Genomic DNA, 21,258 nt, shown 5'->3' on the forward strand with positions numbered 1-21,258 from the left:
TTTGATCATGGCTTTTCAATGGGCGGATTCGATTATGCTGAGCTGCAGGGCGCCGGTCTATTACCCGTGACGTCAACTGGCAAAAGCAGCGAGGAAAGGAATGTCATTCTCAGTGATCTGTGCTGCTTGGTCATGTCAACAAGGCGGCATGGTGCATCGTCCAGAGCCATATCTCTCTTTTCCATTTAAAATATGTTTGCCGTTTCAAACTAGTTTTCATCGGGGAGGCAGATACATCTTTTGAAAAGCTATCCATGTTGCGTGTGAAAACAGAATCCTACTCATTACTCCACGTACGAATTACGTCACTTTTGTTTTGAGCTGACTTCGCAGTGGACTTTGAACGGGGCACCTGGCTCACGACCGGATGCTGCCCGGTTCCTTCTCCCGGTGCAAAACACGTCTACCCGGGCCAGATTAATCGAATCCCATTGCTAACCTCAATCCCATTGGTTCCTTTCCTAATTGGATAGGTGGTGAAAGTAACGCCCACTCTCTATTTAGTTGAAAAGTTTTTGTGTGCAATAACATCAACCAGACGCAGGGCCGAAAATGGAGTCAGATATAGGTCGAACTTCGTATTTTCGTAGTGGTGTTACTTGTAGGTATGCATCCCAAAAGTAACTTGTTTCATATGGCCTTGAATGCGATTTGTTTGAAATAACTGTGTGACTAAATGCAATTCATCTTCCTCTGAAAATGTTCTGCAGCACAGGGCACTTTTTTTTGTCGATGGCTGCTGCACAGGTCCTTGACTATTGTTTGCTGACTTGTTATATTTGAATAACATGAACAAACGTGAAGTTGTGTTGGAGCACGAGGCATAGTGTATGTGACGTAATATATTAACCGCTTATGTGCCATTTGCTGTAGTCTGTTCTTGGAAAAACAAAGACGACTTTTATTTGACAAACAATAATGGAACAATATGGGTTTCCGTACCATGACTCCTATGAACGTCCTTCAATTAATAGAAGGATTTGCAGGTATGGTTTTGGAGAACTGGGTCGGGATTCGCAAACACAGCCCATCTATTCTGAAAACTTTGTTTAGTCTTCGACTAACCTAACGCGCACCAGGCGTGTCTTGATCTGTTGCAATGATGTTTACATCCGGTTGTAGCGCACAAAAGCGATTTTGGTCAACTTGTGCTACTAAAGCATAATGACTCTTTTAGGAGCAGTTATTGATTTAACGTTAATTGAAAATCGTTATAACTACACTATTGAAATGTCGTTGCTATGGACTTCATTGCCTCTAGTTGCTAACGCGTAACTAACATGTTCGGTTAAAAGGGTTCGAACCCCGGTCACTACACACCCACATCGAGAAGAGCATGAGCCTTGCAGTCTTGACAGGTTTTTTATTTTAACTTTTTTGTGTGTGCTCACTCTCAAATCTACAGTGAATGTGATTGGTCCCTGACATCTGTTTTACAGGCAATTTTTGAACGGTTCATGCAGATTCGGTTCGAGCTGTCATTATGTACACGAGTTGCCATCAGTGTTGCCGCCGACGTCCCAAATATGCAGGTACTTCCAGAAAGGTGGATGCTGGTTTGGAGATGGCTGCAGGTGAGACATTACATTCATAATGACCTGACTTACTAATCCGACTACCTTATAAACCTTTACACTACCTACTTTCTGAGTCATTTAATTATGTTTTGCCTATTCCACAGATATCTCCACATCACTGATCCTGAGGCAGCCAGTGCGGGGTTGAGTAGGAGGGGTTCAGCACCTGTGGTTCACACCCCGTGGGTTGGCCATGCACTACCAGAACGTAGAGGGTCAGAGCCATCTCTACTACAGGCACAGGGCTTTTACAGCCAAGGACGTCGGGGCTCAGAGTCCATGCAGACCTATGTAGCACACCTCCAGCACAACTTTGGCCGTCAGAACACTGATATCACAGAAGAGGATGTAGCCGAAGGTTCATCGCAAACTTCACCGCAACGACAGAGTATGACCTCAATTGGTCCCGTTAGCTATGTTTTAACCTGGCATCGGGGTGAACTGTTGACCTGTTTCCTGATCTGTTTGTCCAGTCTTGCAAACTCAAATGTTTGCCGTTACAATGACCGTAGGGGTTAGCAAGGTCGCTCAAATGGATCTGGGACTAGGATGGTGTATTGTAGTACTGTACAGAGGAATTTGACTGCATGTAAACTCAGCAAAAAAAAGAAACGTCAACTGCGTTTTATTTTCAAACTTAACTTGTGTAAATATTTTGTATGAACATAACAAGATTCAACAACTGAGACATAAACTGAACAAGTTCCACAGACATGTGACTAACACAAATTGAATAATGTCTCCCTGAACAAAGGGGGTGGGGATCAAAGTCAGTCGGTATCTGGTGTGGCCACCAGCTGCATTAAGTACTGTAGTGCATCTCCTCATGGACTGCACCAGATTTGCCAGTTCTTGCTGTGAGATGTTACCCCACTTTTCCACCAAGGTTCCTGGACATTTCTGGGGGGAATGGCCCTAGCCCTCACCCTCTGATCCAACAGGTCCCAGATGTGCTCAATGGGATTGAGACCTGGGCTCTTCGCTGGGCATGGCAGAACACTGACATTCCTGTCTTGCAGGAAATCACGCACAGAACGAGCAGTATGGCTGGTTGCATTGTCATGCTGGAGGGTCATGTCAGGATGAGCCTGCAGGAAGGGTACCACATGGAGGATGTCTTCCCTGTAAAGCACAGCATTGAGATTGCCTGCAGTGACGACAAGCTCAGTCCAATGATGCTGTGACACACCGCCCCAGACCATGACGGACCCTCCACCTCCCAATCGATCCCGCTCCAGAGTACAGGCCTCGGTGTAACGCTCATTCCTTTGACGATAAACGCAAATCCGACAATCAGCGCTGGTGAGACAAAACCGTGACTCGTCAGTGAAGAGCACTTTTTGCCAGTCCTGTCTGGTCCGGCGACGTTGTTGCCGGTGATGTCTGGTGAGGACCTGCCTTACAACAGGCCTACAAGCCCTCATTCCAGCCTCTCAGCCTATTGTGGACAGTCTGAGCACTGATTGAGGGATTGTGTGTTTCTGGTGTAACTCGGGCAGTTGTTGTTGCCATCCTTTACCTATCCCGCAGTTGTGATGTTTGGCTGTACCGAACCTGTGCAGGTGTTGCACGTGATCTGCCACTGTGAGGACGATCAGCTGTCCGTCCTGTCTCCCTGTAGAGCTGTGTTAGGCGTCTCTCAGTACCAACATTGCAATTTATTGCCCTGGCCACATCTGCAGTCCTCATGCCTCCTTGCAGCATGCCTAAGGCACGTTGACGCAGATGAGCAAGAACCCTGGGCATCTTTCTTTTGGTGTTTTTCAGAGTCAGTAGAAAGGCCTCTTTAGTGTCCTAAGTTGTCATAACTGTGACCTTAAATGCCTACCGTCTGTAAGCTGTTAGTGTCTTAACGACCATTCCACAAGTGCATGTTCATTAATTGTTTATGGTTCATTGAACAAGCATGGGAAACTCTTTACAATGAAGATCTGAAGTTATTTGGATTTTTACGTATCTTTAAAAGACAGGGTCCTGAAAAAGGGATGTTTCTTGTTTTGCTGAGTTTGTGTGTGTAAGTAGCTCTTGGTTGTAACAATGTACCTTTTATTTGCAGCGACGTCATCACATGCTAATGTCACAGAGCCCCAAGCTTCAGTCCAACAGTGTCCTGAGACATCGGCCCAAACTACAGTTCCATCCAGCACACTGTCGGCTCAAGCAGGCGAATGGAGGCCTCCAGTCAATCAGAAGGTTTGTCATTGTTATGGAAATGAGGTTACTTTCTCTGCTACCTCAAGGATTTTTTTTAATGCATTCTCAAATTCAAGATGTAGAATATACCCTGATAGCACATGGAAATATTTAGTGTTTATTCTTTAAGGGATTCAAGATTGTCCTAGATGCTTGTGCCACAGCTTGAAAGGTCACTGCTGCTGAATTTGATAATTTTCGGTGGCGCAGCTGGTTAATACATTGTCAAGCAGAGCGACCATGTGCCCTCTGCCTCGCCAACACACAAGTTCACCTACTGGTTAGGATGTTGAGCATGGAAGCAATACTGCTAAGTAGCACAATGAAGCCTGTTACATTTGTTGTTAGCAGGAGCCTTCCTCCCTGGAGGTAGCAGCAGAGCATGGTGGCTCCTCTGCCACTGCTGCCTTCCAGACGGCTCAGGAGCATACGGAATCCTTCAACCAAAGTAAAGATGTGACCTGTGGCATCTGCATGGAGACTGTGTACGAGAAGACCAGTGCTGAGAGGCGCTTTGGCATCCTGCCCAACTGCAGCCATCCTTTCTGCCTGAGCTGCATCGTCACTTGGAGGAAAACCAAAAACTTCCATGAAGAAGTTATAAAGTAAGATGGCAGGGCAGTGTAGTGTATGGCAGAATAAAAAATAAAAATAAAGTCTTGTTTTACTAGGGGTTTTCAATTATTTATTTTACTTGCCTGGAAGGGCTAATTTTGTTGTTTTTGCCAAAGGAGCTGCCCACAGTGCAGAGTGAAGTCCGCGTTTTACGTCCCTAACAAGTACTGGGTGGAGGGACAACCAAAGGAAACCCTTATCCGTAACTTCAAAGAGAAATGCAGGTTAGCTTTTGTCATTTTGTCTAGAATTGTCAAATGGTGTTCTTTCTGGGATATTGGCTTTAAAGGAATGTGATTCTTCCTGATTAATCAAGAATTCCTGCTTTTCCTCCATTGATGTTATTGAAATGTCCCTGTCCCCTAGCCAAAACTCAGGTTTTCTGTTGTCCTGGTCACATCTGTTTTTCCAGTAAAAGAAGATGTAGTTTCTTTATGCGTCATGGATGCTGTCCCTTCAAGACTGAGTGTCTCTATTGGCATGACCTGCCTCATGGCTACAGACCACCTCGCCGACGCAGATCAGCACATTCTGTAAGTATTTGACATCACTTTAGCTTCACACACATTTTTAACATGGATAAATATATACGGGAACATACATTTGATATTGTGACCACTCAATGCATTTCTAAATTGCAGGAGATTTTTTTGTTTGTTGCTCTTATCCAATAGCACCATGCAATGAGTCTGGATGACTTGGGCAGCCTACAACTTCTTGACTATGTCATTGCTATGACTCTGCTGGATGACTTGCTGGATGATGAGGATGACAATGAGCTCCCCCTGTACCCGAGTGAATATGACGATTATGACCTATACTGAGCACCACCCTGCTCCAAGGATTTGGTATGCAATGGTTGGCTAGGGCCTCTATTCTAACCCCATTAAAGAAGACTTCCACTCACTCACTGTCTCTCAGAACTGAAGTCCCTATATATGCTGCATATATCTGCTCACCTGGTGGGGAAAATAATTGTTTGAGGTATAGGTCCAGCACTTGCAGACCTGTTGCTTGAAGAACTGTACCGAAGGCTAGGATTTAAGCCTCCCACACTTGATGAACAATCCTAACCAACTTTTGGTTGGATCCAGGGCTGGTTGTTAGACAGGAAGATTGGTTCTTCTCTTGCTGTTGATGGTGTTGGTTCATTGCAAGTAGAGGCTGGGTTAATTGATTAGTTGGTCAATTGATGTGGTGCTCTGCTTTAGATTGCCCTCTGTTCCATTGGTTGGTCCTGTTAAAAAAAAAGTGTTACTTGTGCCAATGCTGTGTCACTGTTGCCATTTGCACCATTTAGAAAGTTAGTTTTTTTTTTTTAAAGAATGTGTAGTTTATATATTTTATGTCTAAATTGGAGGTATACTTTGCCTTGCCCTAAGACATGGCGATACTCCTATAGCATCTTACAAATCTTGCCATGCCTCAGGGCAATACCTTGCCCTGCTATTTGTCACCCGTCTATGACGTATTTGAGAGTGGAGGCTGCTGAGGAGAGGATGGCTAATAATAATGTCCGGAATGAATTAGAATCAAACATATGAAAACCATGTTTTTGATACCATTCCAGCCATTATGAGCCATTCTCCCCTCAGCAGTCTCCACTGTACTTGAGATGCTTTACTGTACTGTTGACAGGGCATGACACTCTTGTTGACATGCTGATTGAAGACCCTAATGTCTTTTTATTACTTCTAACCTGTTTGTATTTGCACGCACAGAAAAGAGAATTAAACATAGTTTCACAGTTCGCCTGTTTTTATTGTTTTGCTCATTGTCTAACCTGCTTCGGGGAATGGCTGTGTCTAACCTGCTTCAGGGTTAGATGACCACCACTGTATACTGTTTTGGCTTCAGTATGAATGTTGAACACCCCCCCCCCCAGTAACCAAGTTTGACTTGAAGCCAATAAAGTTTAACACAGGCTGCCCAATTTTGATGTTTTGACTGATCTGATTTTGAAAAGATGTGACTTGGTTTAAAAAAAAAAAAAAAAAACATCACTGTTGAGCTGCCTGTCTAAACACAGCCATTGCTGTCTTCATGTCAAACTTAGTTACTGGGTTGACTATTTTAACCTTTTCATACTAAAGCCACAATCCTATAGTGGTTGTCATCAAAACAGCTTGGTGTGGATGACTTGCATGTTTTCAAAAAGTATTGTGACTGAGTGAATCACTTCCAATACCTACAGTTAAATGGTTCTGTAGATCCAGCAAGGGTTTGAGGGATGCTCTCGGTTGTTGCTCTGTTCACTCCTCACGGTGGGCTACCAGTGCCCTCCAGGCTCTGTGGGTGTTCCAGCGATGGTCAGACCCGGACCGCTGCATCCACACTTGTCTCGAGACACTTTGGCAGTTGGAAATATGCCGAAACGATGGTAAGTTGGAGAAATGTGGTGATAGAATAAGTTCCCAATTGTCATACTTGAGTAAAAGTAATGCCCTAACAGAACATTACTAATGTGAAAGTCACCCAATAAAATACTACTTGAGTAAAAGTATTTGGTTTTAAATATACTTATGTATAAAAAGTAAATGTAATTGCTAAAATGTATTTAAAAGTACAGAATTTCAAATTCCCTCTTAAGCAAACCAGATGGCACTATTGTAAAGTGTATCAAAAAAATGATGTACTGTCAGGGCCACAACATCACTCAGACATAATTTACAAACCAAGCATTTGTGTTTAGTGAGTCAGTCAGAGCAGAGGCAGTAGGGATGACAAGGGTTGTCATAAGTGCATGAATTGGAGCTTTTCCCTGTCCTGCTAGCCATTCAATGTAACCAGTGCTTTTGGGTGTCAGGACAAATGTATGGAGTAAAAAGTACATTGTTTTCTTTTGGAATGTAGTGAAGTAAAAGTTGTCCAATATTAACAGTAACATACAGATATCCCCAAAAACGACTTAGGTAAAAATACTTAAGTACTTTACACCACTGGAGAAATTACATGTCAGAGTTTGTTCCACTAAATCTTAACCTGAGGACTCTGGACAGCAGAGTACGAGGATGAAGATGAGTCTCTCTTCCCTGCTGTAGAGAGCGAGGAGCTGAAGCAGCAGTGTGGGGTCGGCAGTAGGAACGGAGGGTTTGAAAGACCAGACAGTTAGACAGAGTCGACAATCTCATCACAGAAGCCAGCAGTAGCAGTGAGTCCATGCGGTGCCCTGCCTGAGCATGTGAAGGTGAGGGAATTAAAGGGCATTACACCGTTGTAGGCTATATTCAGTCACATCAGCGTTATATTGTTATCGTAGGAAATAGAAATCACGGATTAACTGACGTTGAGAGAATTTTCTTAGTTCATAAACGATGCTTTTTAAAAAAAAAATGTAAGGCCTTACCTCAGCTGTGTAGCTGTGTGCTGGCGCCCACTCCTGATCTCAGTCACAGCACAGCAGCCGCACTCAAGAACTTCCCGATGAAAAAAGTCATGTTCCTCACCTCACAGTTCATTCAACATGGGGTGTCGAGCGGAGTTCGCCTCATAGCTGCATGTCAGACTTAAGACGCTTTTCTGATGAAGGCCAATGGCTGGCAAAATGTAATGTTTTAAACTCTGAACTAATACAATTCTACAGCTTTGTAATTGTGTCTGAGAGAGTTGCACCTGTAATTTAGAGTTTTGGACTGCACCTCGAATCACATTAGCTGATGCGAATTCTGTATATAATAATGATAATACATGGGACTTAAATAACGTTTTTCAAGGACCTAAAGTTGCTTTACAATAAAACACAAACAACCAGAGGTCAAAACAACGGCAGACTAATCAGCAGTAAGAAAAAAGATAAAACAGAGAAGGGGGTACTGTGAATATGTACTGTATGTCTCAAATCAAATCCAATCCAATTCTATTTGTCACATGTGCTGAATACAACAGGTGTAGACCTTAAAGTGAAATGCTTTCTTATAAGCCCTTAACCAACAATGCAGTTTTAAGAAAAAAATAGAAAATAAAGGTAACAAATAATTAAACAGCAGCAGTAAAATATCAATAGCGAGTACACGGGGTACCGGTACAGAGTCAATGTGCGGGGGCACCGGTTAGTCGAGGTAATTGAGGTAATATGTACATGTAGGTAGAGTTAAAGTGATTATGCATAGATAATAAACAGAGAGTAGCAGCAGCGTAAAAGAAGGGTCTGGGTACTCCTTTGGTTAGCTGTTCAGGAATCTTTTGGCTTGGGGGTAGAATCTGTTGATGACTAGGGTGGCTGGAGTCTTTCACAATTTTTAGGGCCTTCCTCTAACACCGCCTGTTATAGAGGTCCTGGATGGCAGGAAGCTTGGCCCCAGTGATATACTGGGCCGTACACAGTACCCTCTGAAGTGCCTTGCAGTCGGAGGCCGAGCAGTTGCCATACCAGGCAGTGATGCAACCAGTCAGGATGCTCTCGATGGTGCAGCTGTAGAACCTTTTGAGGATCTGAGGACCCATGCCAAATCATTCAGTTTCCTGAGCAGGAATAGGTTTTGCCGTGCCCTCTTCACGACTGTCTTAGTGTGTTTGGACCACGATAGTTTGTTGGTGATGTGGACACCAAGGAACTTGAAGCTCTCAACCTGCTCCACTACAGCCCCGTTGATGAGAATGGGGGCATGATCGGTCCTCCTTTTCCTGTAGTCCACAATCAACTCCTTTGTCTTGATCACGTTGAGGGAGAGGTTGTTGTCCTGGCACCACACGGCCAGGTCTCTGACCTCCTCCCTATAGGCTGTCTCGTCGTTGTCGATGATCAGGCCTACCACTGTTGCATCATTGGCAAACTTGGTGATGGTTTTGGAGTCGTGCTTGGCTTTGCAGTCATGGGTGAACAGGGAGTACAGGAGGGGACTGAGCATGCACCCCTGAGGGGCACCTGTGTTGAGGATCAGCGTGGCGGATGTGTTGTTACCTACCCTTACCACCTGGGGGCGGGCGTCAGGAAGTCCAGGATCCAGTTGCAGAGGGAGGTGTTTAGTCCCAGGGTCCTTAGCTTAGTGATGAGCTTTGAGGGAACTATGGTGTTGAACGCTGAGCTGTAGTCAATGAATTGCATTCTCACATAGGTGTTCCTTTTGTCCAGATGAGAAAGGGCAGTGTTGAGTGCAATAGAGATTGCATCATCTGTGGATCTGTTGGGGTGGTATGCAAATTGGAGTGGTTCTAGGGTTTTTAGGATAATGGTGTTGATGTGAGCCTTGACCAGCCTTTCAAAGCACTTCATGGCTACAGACGTGAGTGCTACGGGTCGGTAGTTCTTGGGCACAGGGACTATAGTGGTCTGCTTGAAACATGTTGGTATTACAGACTCAGTCGAGGACAGGTTGAAAATATCAGTGAAGACACTTGCCAGTTGGTCTGCGCATTCTCGGAGTACACGTCCTCTATGTTTGAGGTGCTGTCCCTCCTGTGTCAGACTACTTCTCCCATACTGTTTCCCCCAGCATGTCTTTTCCCTCTCTGAACCCGCCTCACGCTGTCTAGTCACAGCTGTAACGTCGCTATGCAATCGCTACTCCAGGCCTACCTGCCTCGGTTCTCTGTAATTTTTTATTAGGTACACCAATCTAGAAACGGGTCAGACCCCCTTAGCCTTCAGAACAACCTGAATTCTTTGGGGCATGGAAACATTGCTCAATTGGTATCAAGGGACCTAATGTGTGCCAGGAAAACATTCCCCACACCATTACACCACCCAGCCTGTACCGTTGACACCAAGCAGGATGGGGCCATGGACTCATGCTGCTTACGCCAAATCCTGACTCTGCCATCAGCATGACACAACAGGAACTGGGATTCGTGGGACAAGACAATGTTTTTCCAGTCCTCAGTTGTCCAGTGTTTGTGATCACGTGCCCACTGGAGCTGCTTCTTCTTGTTTTTAGCTGATATGAGTGGAACCCGGTGTGTTTGTCTGCTGCAATAGCCCATCCGCGACAAGGACTGCCGAGTTGTGCGTTCCGAGATGTCATTCTGCACACCACTGTTGTACTGCACAGTTATTGGCCTGTTTGTGGCCCGCCTGTTAGCTTGCATGATTCTTGCCATTTTCCTTTGATCTATCATCAATGAGCTGTTTTTGATCTCAGGACTGCCGCTGCCGCTGACTTTGTTTTTGTTTGTCGCCCCATTCTCGGTAAACCCTTGACACTGTCGTCCTTGAAAAGCCCAGAAGGCCAGACGTTTCTGAGATACTGGAACCTGCACGCCTAGCACCGACAATCATACCACGCTCAAAGTCTCTTAGGTCACTCGATTTGCACATTTCTAACGTTCAATCGAACAGTAACTGAATACCTCGATGCCCGTCTGCCTGCTTTATATAGCAAGCCACGGCCACGTGACTCACTGTCTGTAGGAGAAAACCAGTTGGGGTGGTGTACCTAATAAACTATATATGTATATAGACATACAGTACCAGTCAAACGTTTGGACACCAACTCATTCCAGGGTTTTTCTTTATTTTTACTAGTTTCTACATTGTAGAATAATAGTGAAGACATCAAAACTCTGAAATGACACATATGGAATCATGTAGTAACCAGAAAAAGTGTTAAACAAGCAAAATCAATTTTATATTTGAGATTCTTCAAAGTAGCCACACTTTGCCTTTATGACACCTTTGCACAAAGAGAGAGGGAGAGGTGTCAGTCACTAAACCTTGAGTCCCCTGTGCTCGTCTCCGAGTCACCAATGGTCGAGTCACAAGTACCTACGGCAGAAGTCCGAGTCCCAGTGCTCGAGTCCTGGTCCAAGTGCTTATGTCTCAGTCACTGGGTCCACATTAACTCAAAATAAAGTTGGATATAGTGTAGTGGCAAGAGGAATTTAGTAAATACATTTTTTGGTGTCCCTTTTCCTTTCTTTCTGTGCCGACAAATGGTAATGTTAAAAGGGCCACGTTTGTTGCAAAACATTCTCGAATGTTGCATATAGAAATTCCATGAATGGAGCCAATGTTATTCCTTACTCTACATGTCAGAGAGGCATGTTTGTTCTACATAGCATATTTCTACTTGAACGTTCCAAGACATTGCATCCAGGTTGTTAGCTATAGCTAGCTAATGAGGTAACATGACTAAACAATGTCAGTCAACGGTCCGGTCCGCGATATGCTTTATGAATGTAAAATTCGGCCTGCCAATGCATGATAGAAAGAAAAAAACATAGTGCCTGTATTATGGATCATATCTTTTGAACGGTAATCTCTCTAGCCGTTTAGCTACAGAACCTGGATATAAAATGCAGTGGGGAAAGTGGAAGGGTTGAGCGAGACTACAAATTCAAGGACCGCCTACTTTTCTATACTCAAGGTAGAGAAAAACATAGCTTGACTGTTGTTTTATCATTAAACTCAATGCTGCTATTGTTTTTAATTTTGTAAAGCAACTTGTGTTTCTTAACCAGGCAAAGAGTAACTAACTAGAAGGCTGGTGGTGACTGGTTAGCTACGGGTAAGCAAGAGAGTTGCCATTGTGATGTGCATAATCGGAGGTGGGGCCAGGGCGAAGCTTGTCTGCCCAACAACATATACTAATTTGAGTGTCTTGGATTTACATTTACTATGTTACGTCTAGTCTATGAGACCAGGCTGCAATGCCCACACTCATTGCTTGCTCACCTGCAGCTCACCAGCTGATCTAAGCTGTGTGTGCCGGGTGTGGCACATCCAACCCACTGCTGAACAATACTGCGTATCTGTGCTGCTAATATCAATTGTGCAGAGATAATTTAGTCTCATCCCGTTTAGTTACAGTTTTTTCTGGGTCTATTATTTAGTCCGTTATAGTCTCGTCACTTGGCACAAAAAAAATTGGTGTTTGACAAATATTTTAGTCACTGTTTTTGTTTACGAAATTAACACTGGTCTCTACTAGAGACTCAAACTACCTTGTATATCAAGATCACTATAGAAAAACCTCTCGTTATGAGAGAACCAAACTAGCATGGTTCCAGATCTGTTTGTGTTGTCTTGCCACCTCCTTTGGTTATTGTCGGCCCATCAGCTACCTGTCAAACTGCCTTTCTTTTCTACGAATTGACCTGCCAAGATCCTACAATCTTCTGTTCTGTCTTGTTTGTGTTCTAGTTGAGACCGTTTCCCTCAAACACCTTAGAGACAGAGGGAACTCTTATGATAGTGTAGATCTGGAAATATACAGCAGAAGCCACATACAATTCCTCAGTGTCAATAACAAAAATGCATTCACTTGTCTAAAACACAAGTTGTTTCAAGAGGATTATTGTAAGTAAGGAGGTGGGAGGAAGTCAGTCTAGGCGTCTAGATGAACGGACAACAGACGATGGTGGTGGGCTGACTGCTTCCAACTTAACCTCCGGCTCTAACTACTGCCTAGACAGCCCTGATTGTTTGTTGTTACGTAACAACACACACGCCTAAGCAGTGATGGTGTGAGCTGACACACACACACACACACACACACACACACACACACACACACACACACACACACACACACACACACACACACACACACACACACACTGAGCTGGTTTAGGTAGTACCTAATAGGTACTGTACTTATCCTGGTCTACTTCCCTGACTGAGGATCTCATAATAGGATTACTGACGTCCTGAGCGCAGTCCTCTGAGACTGACAGAGCGAGTGAAGAGATCAAAGGAGTAAGACAGATGGTAAGGAATCTCTTTTTTTTCTCAGAGTGATATGCAGATCTTATTGTGGTCTTATTCTTGCCTTCTTGATTATTTTACCTTTATTCTACTTTCTTACTCTGGCTTTGGTCCAAGGGACAGGTAGCAGTTGTCTTTGGTCCCCATTCTCTAGTAGCATCGTTCTGCTGCTATGGTGCCGATCCATACTCTGCACCCTCAGGTGAGTCAGACCGTCTTTCCTCTGGCTATACAAACCCTCTGCTAATGATTCAGACTGTACCTAATACAGTGGGCTCATAATGTCCGAGTGAGTCAGGGTTTCTATTCTTCCAGCCTGATGAGGGGACACCTAAACAAAGTGATCAGCCGACCAAGATGCTAATCGTGCTAGACAGTGAGGACAGTGAGGAAGGTATAGTACCCTAGTATGCCCTCTCTAGCAATAACGGAGTCATTATTTCATTGTTGTTTTTGGGGCGGATATCGTGTGTGCAATTATCAAAGAATACTTTTAGTGGAAACCAGTGTTTTTGTAAAAATAGTGACGCGATATGAATGATAGTTTGAGCATCAACAGATCTATGGGGACCATCCTAATGTAGTAGCACTGTGAACCACAAGGCTCTGATCTGACGTGAATAATAACTTGGCATGTTGGTGTCTTTCATACAGAGTCCAGTTAGGAAGAATAACTTGGCATGTTGTTGTCTTTCATTCATAGAGTCCATTGAAGAACAGCAGCCGGTTACGCCATGGAATGACCTGTGTATTATAGATCGCGTAGGCTTCAACAGGTCAGGTTTTATCCTCTGTGTGACTGACGATAACCATCACTATATTGGTAATGATCAAGAACAGATCGTCTCATCCCTAATCCAGACTTGTTGTTAAAGTGTTGAAGTCCTGCCATTGTCCCAGATATGTGTTTGGTAATGTGTTTGGTTCTTTGTTGTCTTGAGCTGGCTCATTGGGCATCTCTCTTTCTCTTTCTTACTCTTTCTTTCTCTGTGTCTCTCTCCCTCTCTCACTCTCCCTCTTCATCTGTCTGTCCCTCCCTCCCTCTAATCACAGTGCTAAGATGTCAGAGGAACAAGTGGAGGTAAGGCAATCCATCAGTAGTCCTCATTAACATTATGTTATGATGCATTGCAATCATAGGGATACACCTTGGGTATTGTGTGTACTATCTGATTCCCCCAACCCCTGTCCCCCCTTATGATGTTGTATGGTAAGCCTGTAACACCTTCATTTCCCATTAAGGATCTATACAGTTCTATTGTAATTTATTATATTATTTTGTATTCTACTCTATTGTATTCTATTCTACTATATTCTCTTCTATTCTATTCCATTCTGTTCTATTCCATTCTATTCTATCCAGAATGTATTCTCCCAGATTGCGCTGGCCTTTCGTAGTGACCAGTACACCCTGAAGCAGAGGCTGCAGGCAGAGGAGCATGCAAGGAACCTGGCTGAGGAGAACATCCAGCTGGAGTTGATGAGAGGCCGGGAGACACTGGAGGTATTGGAGGAGGAGGGTTGATAGGGTCACTGCAATGAAGGAAGAGAAGTATTGGACGTTTCCCCTCTAGCCTGTTCCACTCACCAATCTCTGAGACCCTTAATCGTAATAAATGATGTTTGAGCCAGAGTGAAAGTGTGAGTTAGTACCTATGAGTGACCTTATTTTTTCTAATGAATATGATGACAAGCTTCAGCTTGTCATGGGGGGGAATATAAGGCCTATAGCATACAATGTGTGTATTGTATATGAGGGTTTTTGTAACAGAGTTTTGACCTGTCTCACTGTGTTGTCAGACTCTAAAGGATCTGTGTCTGGACAGTACGCGCAGTAAGATCCTCCAGAGACTAGAGCTGTGTCTGGATATACTGGGAGGAACAGTGGAGAGAATCTCCAACACAGCAGAGGTGTTGGGAGCTGTACATCAGGTAGTCTCTCTCACGCAGACATTACTGTACAGTCTATCTAGCTCAAGACTTTGATTATGGATTGGATCAGCTACACATTACACGCCAATGACTGAATCAATGGGGAAGGACACAATCATCACACATCATCACACTTGAGTAGAATGGAGCTGCTATTCTTTGTGGTTCAGTACATGTTTATATACTCTGCCTACACATACCGTATACATACTCAATGTAGCTGTACTCTGTATGGTAGGAGGCTCGTGTGAGTCGAGCGGTGGAGCTGATGGTGAGCCACGTTGACAACCTGAAGAGGCGTTATGAGAGAGACATCACGGAGCTGGACGAGACCAAGAAACTCAACAGGAAAACCCTCTGTAGGAACTACAGCGACCCGAGAGGTAAGTACCACCAGTGTAACTGTCTGGGTTCAGACTCGGATGTCCCGCACGCCACAAGACTGTGTTAGCCCGCTGAGCTAAAGCCTAGACCTAGATTTCAGGTCTAGGTCGTCGGTGAGGTTACTTATCACGTAAGCATGGTTCACTGAACCATCATAGGTCTACCTGAACATGGCTTGGTATGTAATAGGCACAGATGCTGTTATCTGACTGGTGGGTCTCTCGCTGCAGATGAAGGAGAGTTCAGGCAGAGGGACAATAAAACCTCTCAGCAGGTAGGAGCACTTCCCTGTCTTCATGCAGAGGATATTCACTATGTATAACATCGTGTCATAATTGTTTTTGTCTTGTTTTAACCTCCAATCCCTTTCCTGTCTCTCTTCCTTCCTCTCGTTCTTCTAGTTGCACATTGGTGCAAGTCGTCGAAGGGTCAGCATAGCAGTGGTCACCAAACAAGCCCAGGTCTGTGCAGTTCAAGTCCTTCCTCTGCAAAGACATGCACGCACCCACCCACACCAACTATCTGCCTTTTCTTTTGCTTCAGGAAAAGAGAAAACGGGAAAGAGGGCTGCAGAAGTCATTCTCATTAGATCTTGGGATAGGCAAGAAGTCACTCTCAACCCCATCTCCATCAATGGACTCCATCACAGAGTCCAACCCTTCAGTCATGGTCAAGACAGAAGAGATGGATGTTCCCTTACTGGATGGCAGGTAATGTAGGTGTAAAGGACTTCACGCTGCTTGCTTAGCGAGTACCACTTCCTCCCGATTCGGCCCATACCTGGCGCAAACTCGGAACCCCTGCCTCACAAACACACATGAACGTCCTCCCTCAAGCATATTAGCCCGATCGCGCCACCTCAAAAGCTAGCAATGAGGGGACGCAAGCGGGACACTTCAGGCTGAGGAGTACATTTCACACATCCCCATGTGCTACATAGGCATATACAGTATCTACATGCAAGGGTTAAAGGAAATTAGAATTTACTTCAATTTTCTCGCTGTAATTTTCATTTCATTTAATTCAAATTCCAAGTCAGTCTTTGAATTCAGAGAATTCAATTCCATTCAATTCCAATGTTAGGTCAAATCCAAGACTTCAATTCCCAATTCAGTATTATCCCCAACAATTCCACAAATTCAAATGTAATTCCGTCAGGCTTTCAGGCTGATCAAGTCACTGTTCAGACAGCCTAGCTATACTGGAAATGAAATATAGAAATACAAATTCAAATTATTTAAAATAAATACTATAGTCAATGTTTGATGCATTAATTCCACTACCTGGGATATGTAGAAATACTAAATTCCAATTAAATTCCAAAGATTAAATGTTTTACAATTCTAATTCCATGACATGAAGATTGTTGAAATTCAAATTGAATTTAACAAATTCTCCACTTCATGAGTGAATTCAAGAATTTAATTGAAATTTCAAATTAAATTGGAATTGACCCTAAACCTGCCACCAACCAAACCTTTTTGCTGATTCAAGACCACATGAAGCCCATGATGATAACAAACAAGAAGTCGCTGCTGTTGTCCAGTCACCACCGGAACCAGACCTTTCTCCAGTCTATATAGCAACCTGTCCCACTCTCACACACAAGCCAAACGAAGTGGACACCAAGAAAAACAGCATGAGGTACAGTATAGAATTTAGACATAAATAACATTTCCTGTAGCCAATACGACACCTTTTTTATATGCAAGGGGAAGTTCTCAGGACGAAATTATACTGAACAAAAATATAAACGCAACATGTAAAGTATTGGACCCATGTTAAAAGATCCCAGAAATGTTCCATACGCACAAATGTTGTGCCCAAATTTGTTTACATCCCTGTTAGTGAGCATTTCTTCTTTGCCAAGATAATCCATCCACCTGACAGGTGTGACGTATCAAGAAGCTTGATATGATTAAACAGCATGATCATTAAACAAAGGCCATTCTAGAATATGCAGTTTTGTCACACAACACAATACTGAAGATGTTTTGAGGGAGCGTGCAATTGGCATGCTGACTGCAGGAATGTCCATCAGAGCCGTTGCTAGTGAATTGAATGTTAATTTCTCTACCTTAAGCCGCCTCCAACATCATTTTAGAGAATTTAGCAGTACGTCCAACTGGCCTCACAACCTAAGACCACGTGTATGGCGTCGTGTGGCCGATTGGTTTGCTGATATCAACCTTGTGAACAGAGTGCCCCATGGTGGCAGTGGGGCTATGGTATGGGCAGGCATAAGCTACGGACAGCAAACACAATTGCATTTTATCGATGGCAATTTGCATGCACAGAGATACAGTAATGAGATCCTGAGGTCCATTGTCATGCCATTCATCTGCCGCCATCACCTCATGTTTCAGCATGATAAATACACGGCCCCATGTCACAAGGATCTGTACACGATTCCTGGAAGCTGAAAATGTCCCAATTCTTCCATGGCTTGCTTACTCACCATTTCAGCAATTGAGCATGTTTAGGATGTTCTGGATAGATGTGTACGACAGCCTGTTCCAGTTCCCGCCAATATACAGCAACTTCGCACAGCCATTGAAGAGGAGTGGGACAACATTCCACAGATCACAATCAACAGCCTGATCCACTCTATGCAAAGGAGATGTGTCGCAGATACTGACTGGTTTTCCGATCCATGCCCCTATCGTTTTTTTTTAAAGGTTTCTGTGACAAACAGATGCATATCCCAGTCATGTGATATCCATAGATTAGGGCTTAATGAATTTATTTCGATTGACTTTTTCCCCCTTATATGAACTATAACTCAGGAAAGTCTTTGAAATTGTTGCATAAAACACCGATCACATCGACAGCGTCATTGCATTTTGGTTCACCAGAAGTATGTTCATGAGTCAAACTGTATGCGTAGACGGCTTGACAGAAATGGTAGCAGAATGTGAATGTTGAACTTTTGTTGCACATATATCCAGCTGCGTAACATTTTGCCCAATGACGCTTTAAGTGTGATCAAGATGTTAGATTTGGACAATATCTTCAGCGCCTAGCGCTCGGCACAGTGTCTGCTGACAAACAAATCATAAACTCAGCAAGAAAAGAAACCTCCCTTTTCCAGGACCCTGTCTTTCAAAGATAATTAGTTAAAATCCAAATAACTTCACAGATCTTCATTGTAAAGGGCTTAAACACTGTTTCCCATGCTTGTTCAATGAACCATAAACAATTAATGAACATGCATCTGGAAAGGTCGTTAAGACACTAACAGCTTACAGACGGTAGGCAATTAAGGTCACAGTTATGACAACTTAGGACACTAAAGAGGCCTTTCTACTGACTCTGAAAAACACCAAAAGAAAGATGCCCAGGGTTAGTCACATGTCTGTAGAACTCGTTCAGTTTATCTCTCATTTGTTGAATTTTGTTATGTTCATACAAATATTTACACATGTTAAGTTTGCTGAAAATAAACGCAGTTGACAGTGAGAGGACATTTCTTTTTTTTACTGAGTTTAGTTATTGCAATAATCATTGTCCGAGTATTCAAAAATCACGTTTAAGTCTCATAATATATTTACATTCCGATTATCTGGCCAACACACAATAAATACATACCAAACCAATATCGAGGAAGGCGTGCCAAGGGAGGAGAACAGCTACCAGCGAAGAGGGGCACACCTTGCCATAGATGGTTACAATTTGGGTCACAGTAGAATTTGGATTACACCACAGCAACTGCCCCTGTCCTCCCAAGGCACACTAGCCTGTACAATTGTGAAGGGATCCCCCAAAACAAAGGGTAAAGCACAGCTTTTATACCTGGGCATGGCAGCCATGCCATTAATTGACAATTGCCTACACCTAGCCCTGAGAGAGACAGCGTTTTAACACATCAACAGTTCGACCCTGTTATACACATGTTCAGAGGTACAATAATAACACGACAATGGCACAATAACACAACAAGGAATTGGCTTAACAAGGGCCTTGTTGTTGTATTCTAACATGGCATGTGTGTCTGTGAAAGTTCACCTTTGGATACTTTAATAAGGTACAGCCATAAAGGCAAGTCCGCACTGGAGAGGACGGAGAGGAGGAAAGGGAACAGAGAGAAAACAATGATGACACACACCGACCAATGCATCACTGGAACGTAAGTCACTTATAATCAAATCAAATCAAATTGTATTTGTCACGTGCGCCGAATACAACAGGTGTAGACCTTACAGTGAAATGCTTACTAACAAGCCCTTAAAAACTTCTTCGGGATAGGGGGCAGTATTTTCACATCCGGATGAAAAGCGTGCCCAAAGTAAACTGCCTGTTACTCAGGCCCAGGAGCTTGGATATGCATATGCATGGTAGTATTGGATACAAAACACTCTAAAGTTTCGACAACTGTTAAAATAATGTCTGTGAGTAGAACAGAACTGATTTGTCAGGCGAAACCCCGAGCACAATCCATCCAGGGATTTTTTTTTGAGGTCATTGTGTTTTCCAATGCTTTTCTATGGGAAACCTGATTTATTAGGGCCCAGATTGCAGTTCCTCACTATATGTCAACAGTCTTTAGAAATTGTTCGATGTTTTTCTTTTGAGAAATTAAGAAGTAGTCCTATTCTTTCCATGTGTCACTCAGATGGACTCAAGTCTTTTGGTGCGCGTGAAAAGGAGCGCGCTCCTCGTTATTTTTCTCCGGTATTGGAAACCGTTTATTCCGTCTTAAATTTGATCGATTATTTACATTTTAGGGTACCTGAGGTTGGATTAGAAAAGTTGTTTGAAATGTTTGGACCAAGTTTACAGGTAACTTATCAGATACTTTGTAGTCATGTTGGGCGAGTTGGAACCGGTGTATTTCTGAATCAAACGCGCCATATAAATTGACATTTTGGGGATATAAAGAAGAAATGTATCGAACAAAACGACCATTCATTGTGTCACTGAGACATTTGGGATTGCAAAAAGATGAAGATCTTCAAAGGTAAGGCATTTATTATATCGTTATTTCTGACTTTCGTGTCACATTAGCCTGGTTGAAAAATGGTTTTCATGTTTTTGTATGCGGGGCGCTGTCCTCAGATAATCGCATGGTGTTCTTTCGCCGTAAAGCCTTTTTGAAATCTGACACAGAGGCTGGATTAACAAGAAGTTAAGCTTTATTTTGATGTATTACACTTGTATTTATATGAATGTTAAATATATTTCTGTAGTTTGAATTTGGCGCTCTGCAATTTCACCGGATGTTGTCAAATATATCCCGCTAATGGGATTTGAGCGTTAAGGGATCCCTATTAACCATCAATGCAGTTTTAAGACAAAGTAAAAAAATAGATAAGTAAAACATTATTAAAAAATGTAAGTGCAGCAGTAAAATAACAATGGCGAGGCTATATACAGGGGGTACCGGTACAGAGTCAATGTGTGGGGGGCTATACTTTGACTTTCTCTGATGTCACTACTATGGAAGTATATTGCAGTTCAACATTTATTCTTCCATACCTTATTGCCATGACAGTGACACCCAGCTTCTCTTTTTAGGTGTGGCCCTATGTGCAGAGAGCACCCCCTGGCCCATTGGATGTGGCACTGCCGCTGGGTTGTCCTCAGTGTGTATCTGGTAGTGCTCTGCTGTGTGATACTACTGATCATCCTCTTCTGGCTCGGTCCTGAACGTCTGCTGTGAGCTGATGAGATTTAACACAAACACTTCCTGAAGGAGACAGACAGACAAAGCACTTCCTGGTTCTGACCTGGCTTCTGATTGGTCATTGAACAGCTTCACCCAATAAACATTCCTGAAAGAATCACGTCTCAATTCTGTGATTAATCCATTTAAGTATGACAATGTCACTGTGTTGTCCTTTTTGTGTGCAAACTTTCACATGGTGTGTGCCTGAGTTTTAAAAAAGGTTAATGATATTGTTATTATGATATTTTATA

The 21,258-nt window shown here is 43.3% G+C and overlaps 2 protein-coding genes across 5 annotated transcripts; both read left to right on the forward strand.

Moving 5' to 3' along the window:
* Window positions 1-395: 395 nt before the first annotated feature.
* Window positions 396-6,135, forward strand: mkrn4 (makorin, ring finger protein, 4). Of its 4 annotated transcripts, none has more exons than XM_014135722.2 (8): window positions 396-605; window positions 1,440-1,574; window positions 1,682-1,965; window positions 3,634-3,770; window positions 4,119-4,375; window positions 4,502-4,609; window positions 4,798-4,918; window positions 5,060-6,135. In XM_014135722.2, the coding sequence occupies exons 1-8, from the start codon at window positions 553-555 to the stop codon at window positions 5,207-5,209; spliced, it is 1,245 nt and encodes a 414-aa protein (XP_013991197.2). In that variant the 5' UTR covers window positions 396-552; the 3' UTR covers window positions 5,210-6,135. The 4 variants fall into 4 exon arrangements, with proteins under 4 accessions (XP_013991197.2, XP_013991198.2, XP_013991195.2 ...); XM_014135723.2 differs by lacking the exon at window positions 396-605 and adding an exon at window positions 822-986 and having other exon boundaries at window positions 5,027-6,135; XM_014135720.2 differs by lacking the exon at window positions 396-605 and adding an exon at window positions 822-986.
* Window positions 6,136-12,953: 6,818 nt separating this feature from the next.
* On the forward strand, window positions 12,954-21,122 carry LOC106566990 (inositol 1,4,5-triphosphate receptor associated 1). Its single transcript, XM_014135718.2, has 14 exons — window positions 12,954-13,029; window positions 13,144-13,228; window positions 13,342-13,420; window positions 13,730-13,802; window positions 14,080-14,107; window positions 14,390-14,530; window positions 14,827-14,958; window positions 15,197-15,341; window positions 15,573-15,616; window positions 15,744-15,803; window positions 15,886-16,052; window positions 16,837-16,986; window positions 19,367-19,468; window positions 20,857-21,122. The coding sequence occupies exons 2-14, from the start codon at window positions 13,199-13,201 to the stop codon at window positions 20,999-21,001; spliced, it is 1,296 nt and encodes a 431-aa protein (XP_013991193.1). The 5' UTR covers window positions 12,954-13,029; window positions 13,144-13,198; the 3' UTR covers window positions 21,002-21,122.
* The last annotated feature ends 136 nt before the right edge of the window (window positions 21,123-21,258 follow it).

This window comes from Salmo salar, chromosome ssa13, assembly GCF_905237065.1.
Source record: "Salmo salar chromosome ssa13, Ssal_v3.1, whole genome shotgun sequence".
Taxonomy (NCBI): Eukaryota; Metazoa; Chordata; class Actinopteri; order Salmoniformes; family Salmonidae; genus Salmo; species Salmo salar.

Coding starts and splice junctions, on each gene's coding strand:
- mkrn4 (XM_014135720.2), top strand. CDS start 919: ATGGAACAATATGGGTTTCCGTACCATGACTCCTATGAACGTCCTTCA. Junction 1,575..1,681: donor TGGTTTGGAGATGGCTGCAG/GTGAGACATTAC, acceptor CCTATTCCACAG/ATATCTCCACATCACTGATC. Junction 3,771..4,118: donor GGCCTCCAGTCAATCAGAAG/GTTTGTCATTGT, acceptor ATTTGTTGTTAG/CAGGAGCCTTCCTCCCTGGA.
- LOC106566990 (XM_014135718.2), top strand. CDS start 13,199: ATGGTGCCGATCCATACTCTGCACCCTCAG. Junction 14,108..14,389: donor TGTCAGAGGAACAAGTGGAG/GTAAGGCAATCC, acceptor TATTCTATCCAG/AATGTATTCTCCCAGATTGC. Junction 15,804..15,885: donor TGGTCACCAAACAAGCCCAG/GTCTGTGCAGTT, acceptor CTTTTGCTTCAG/GAAAAGAGAAAACGGGAAAG.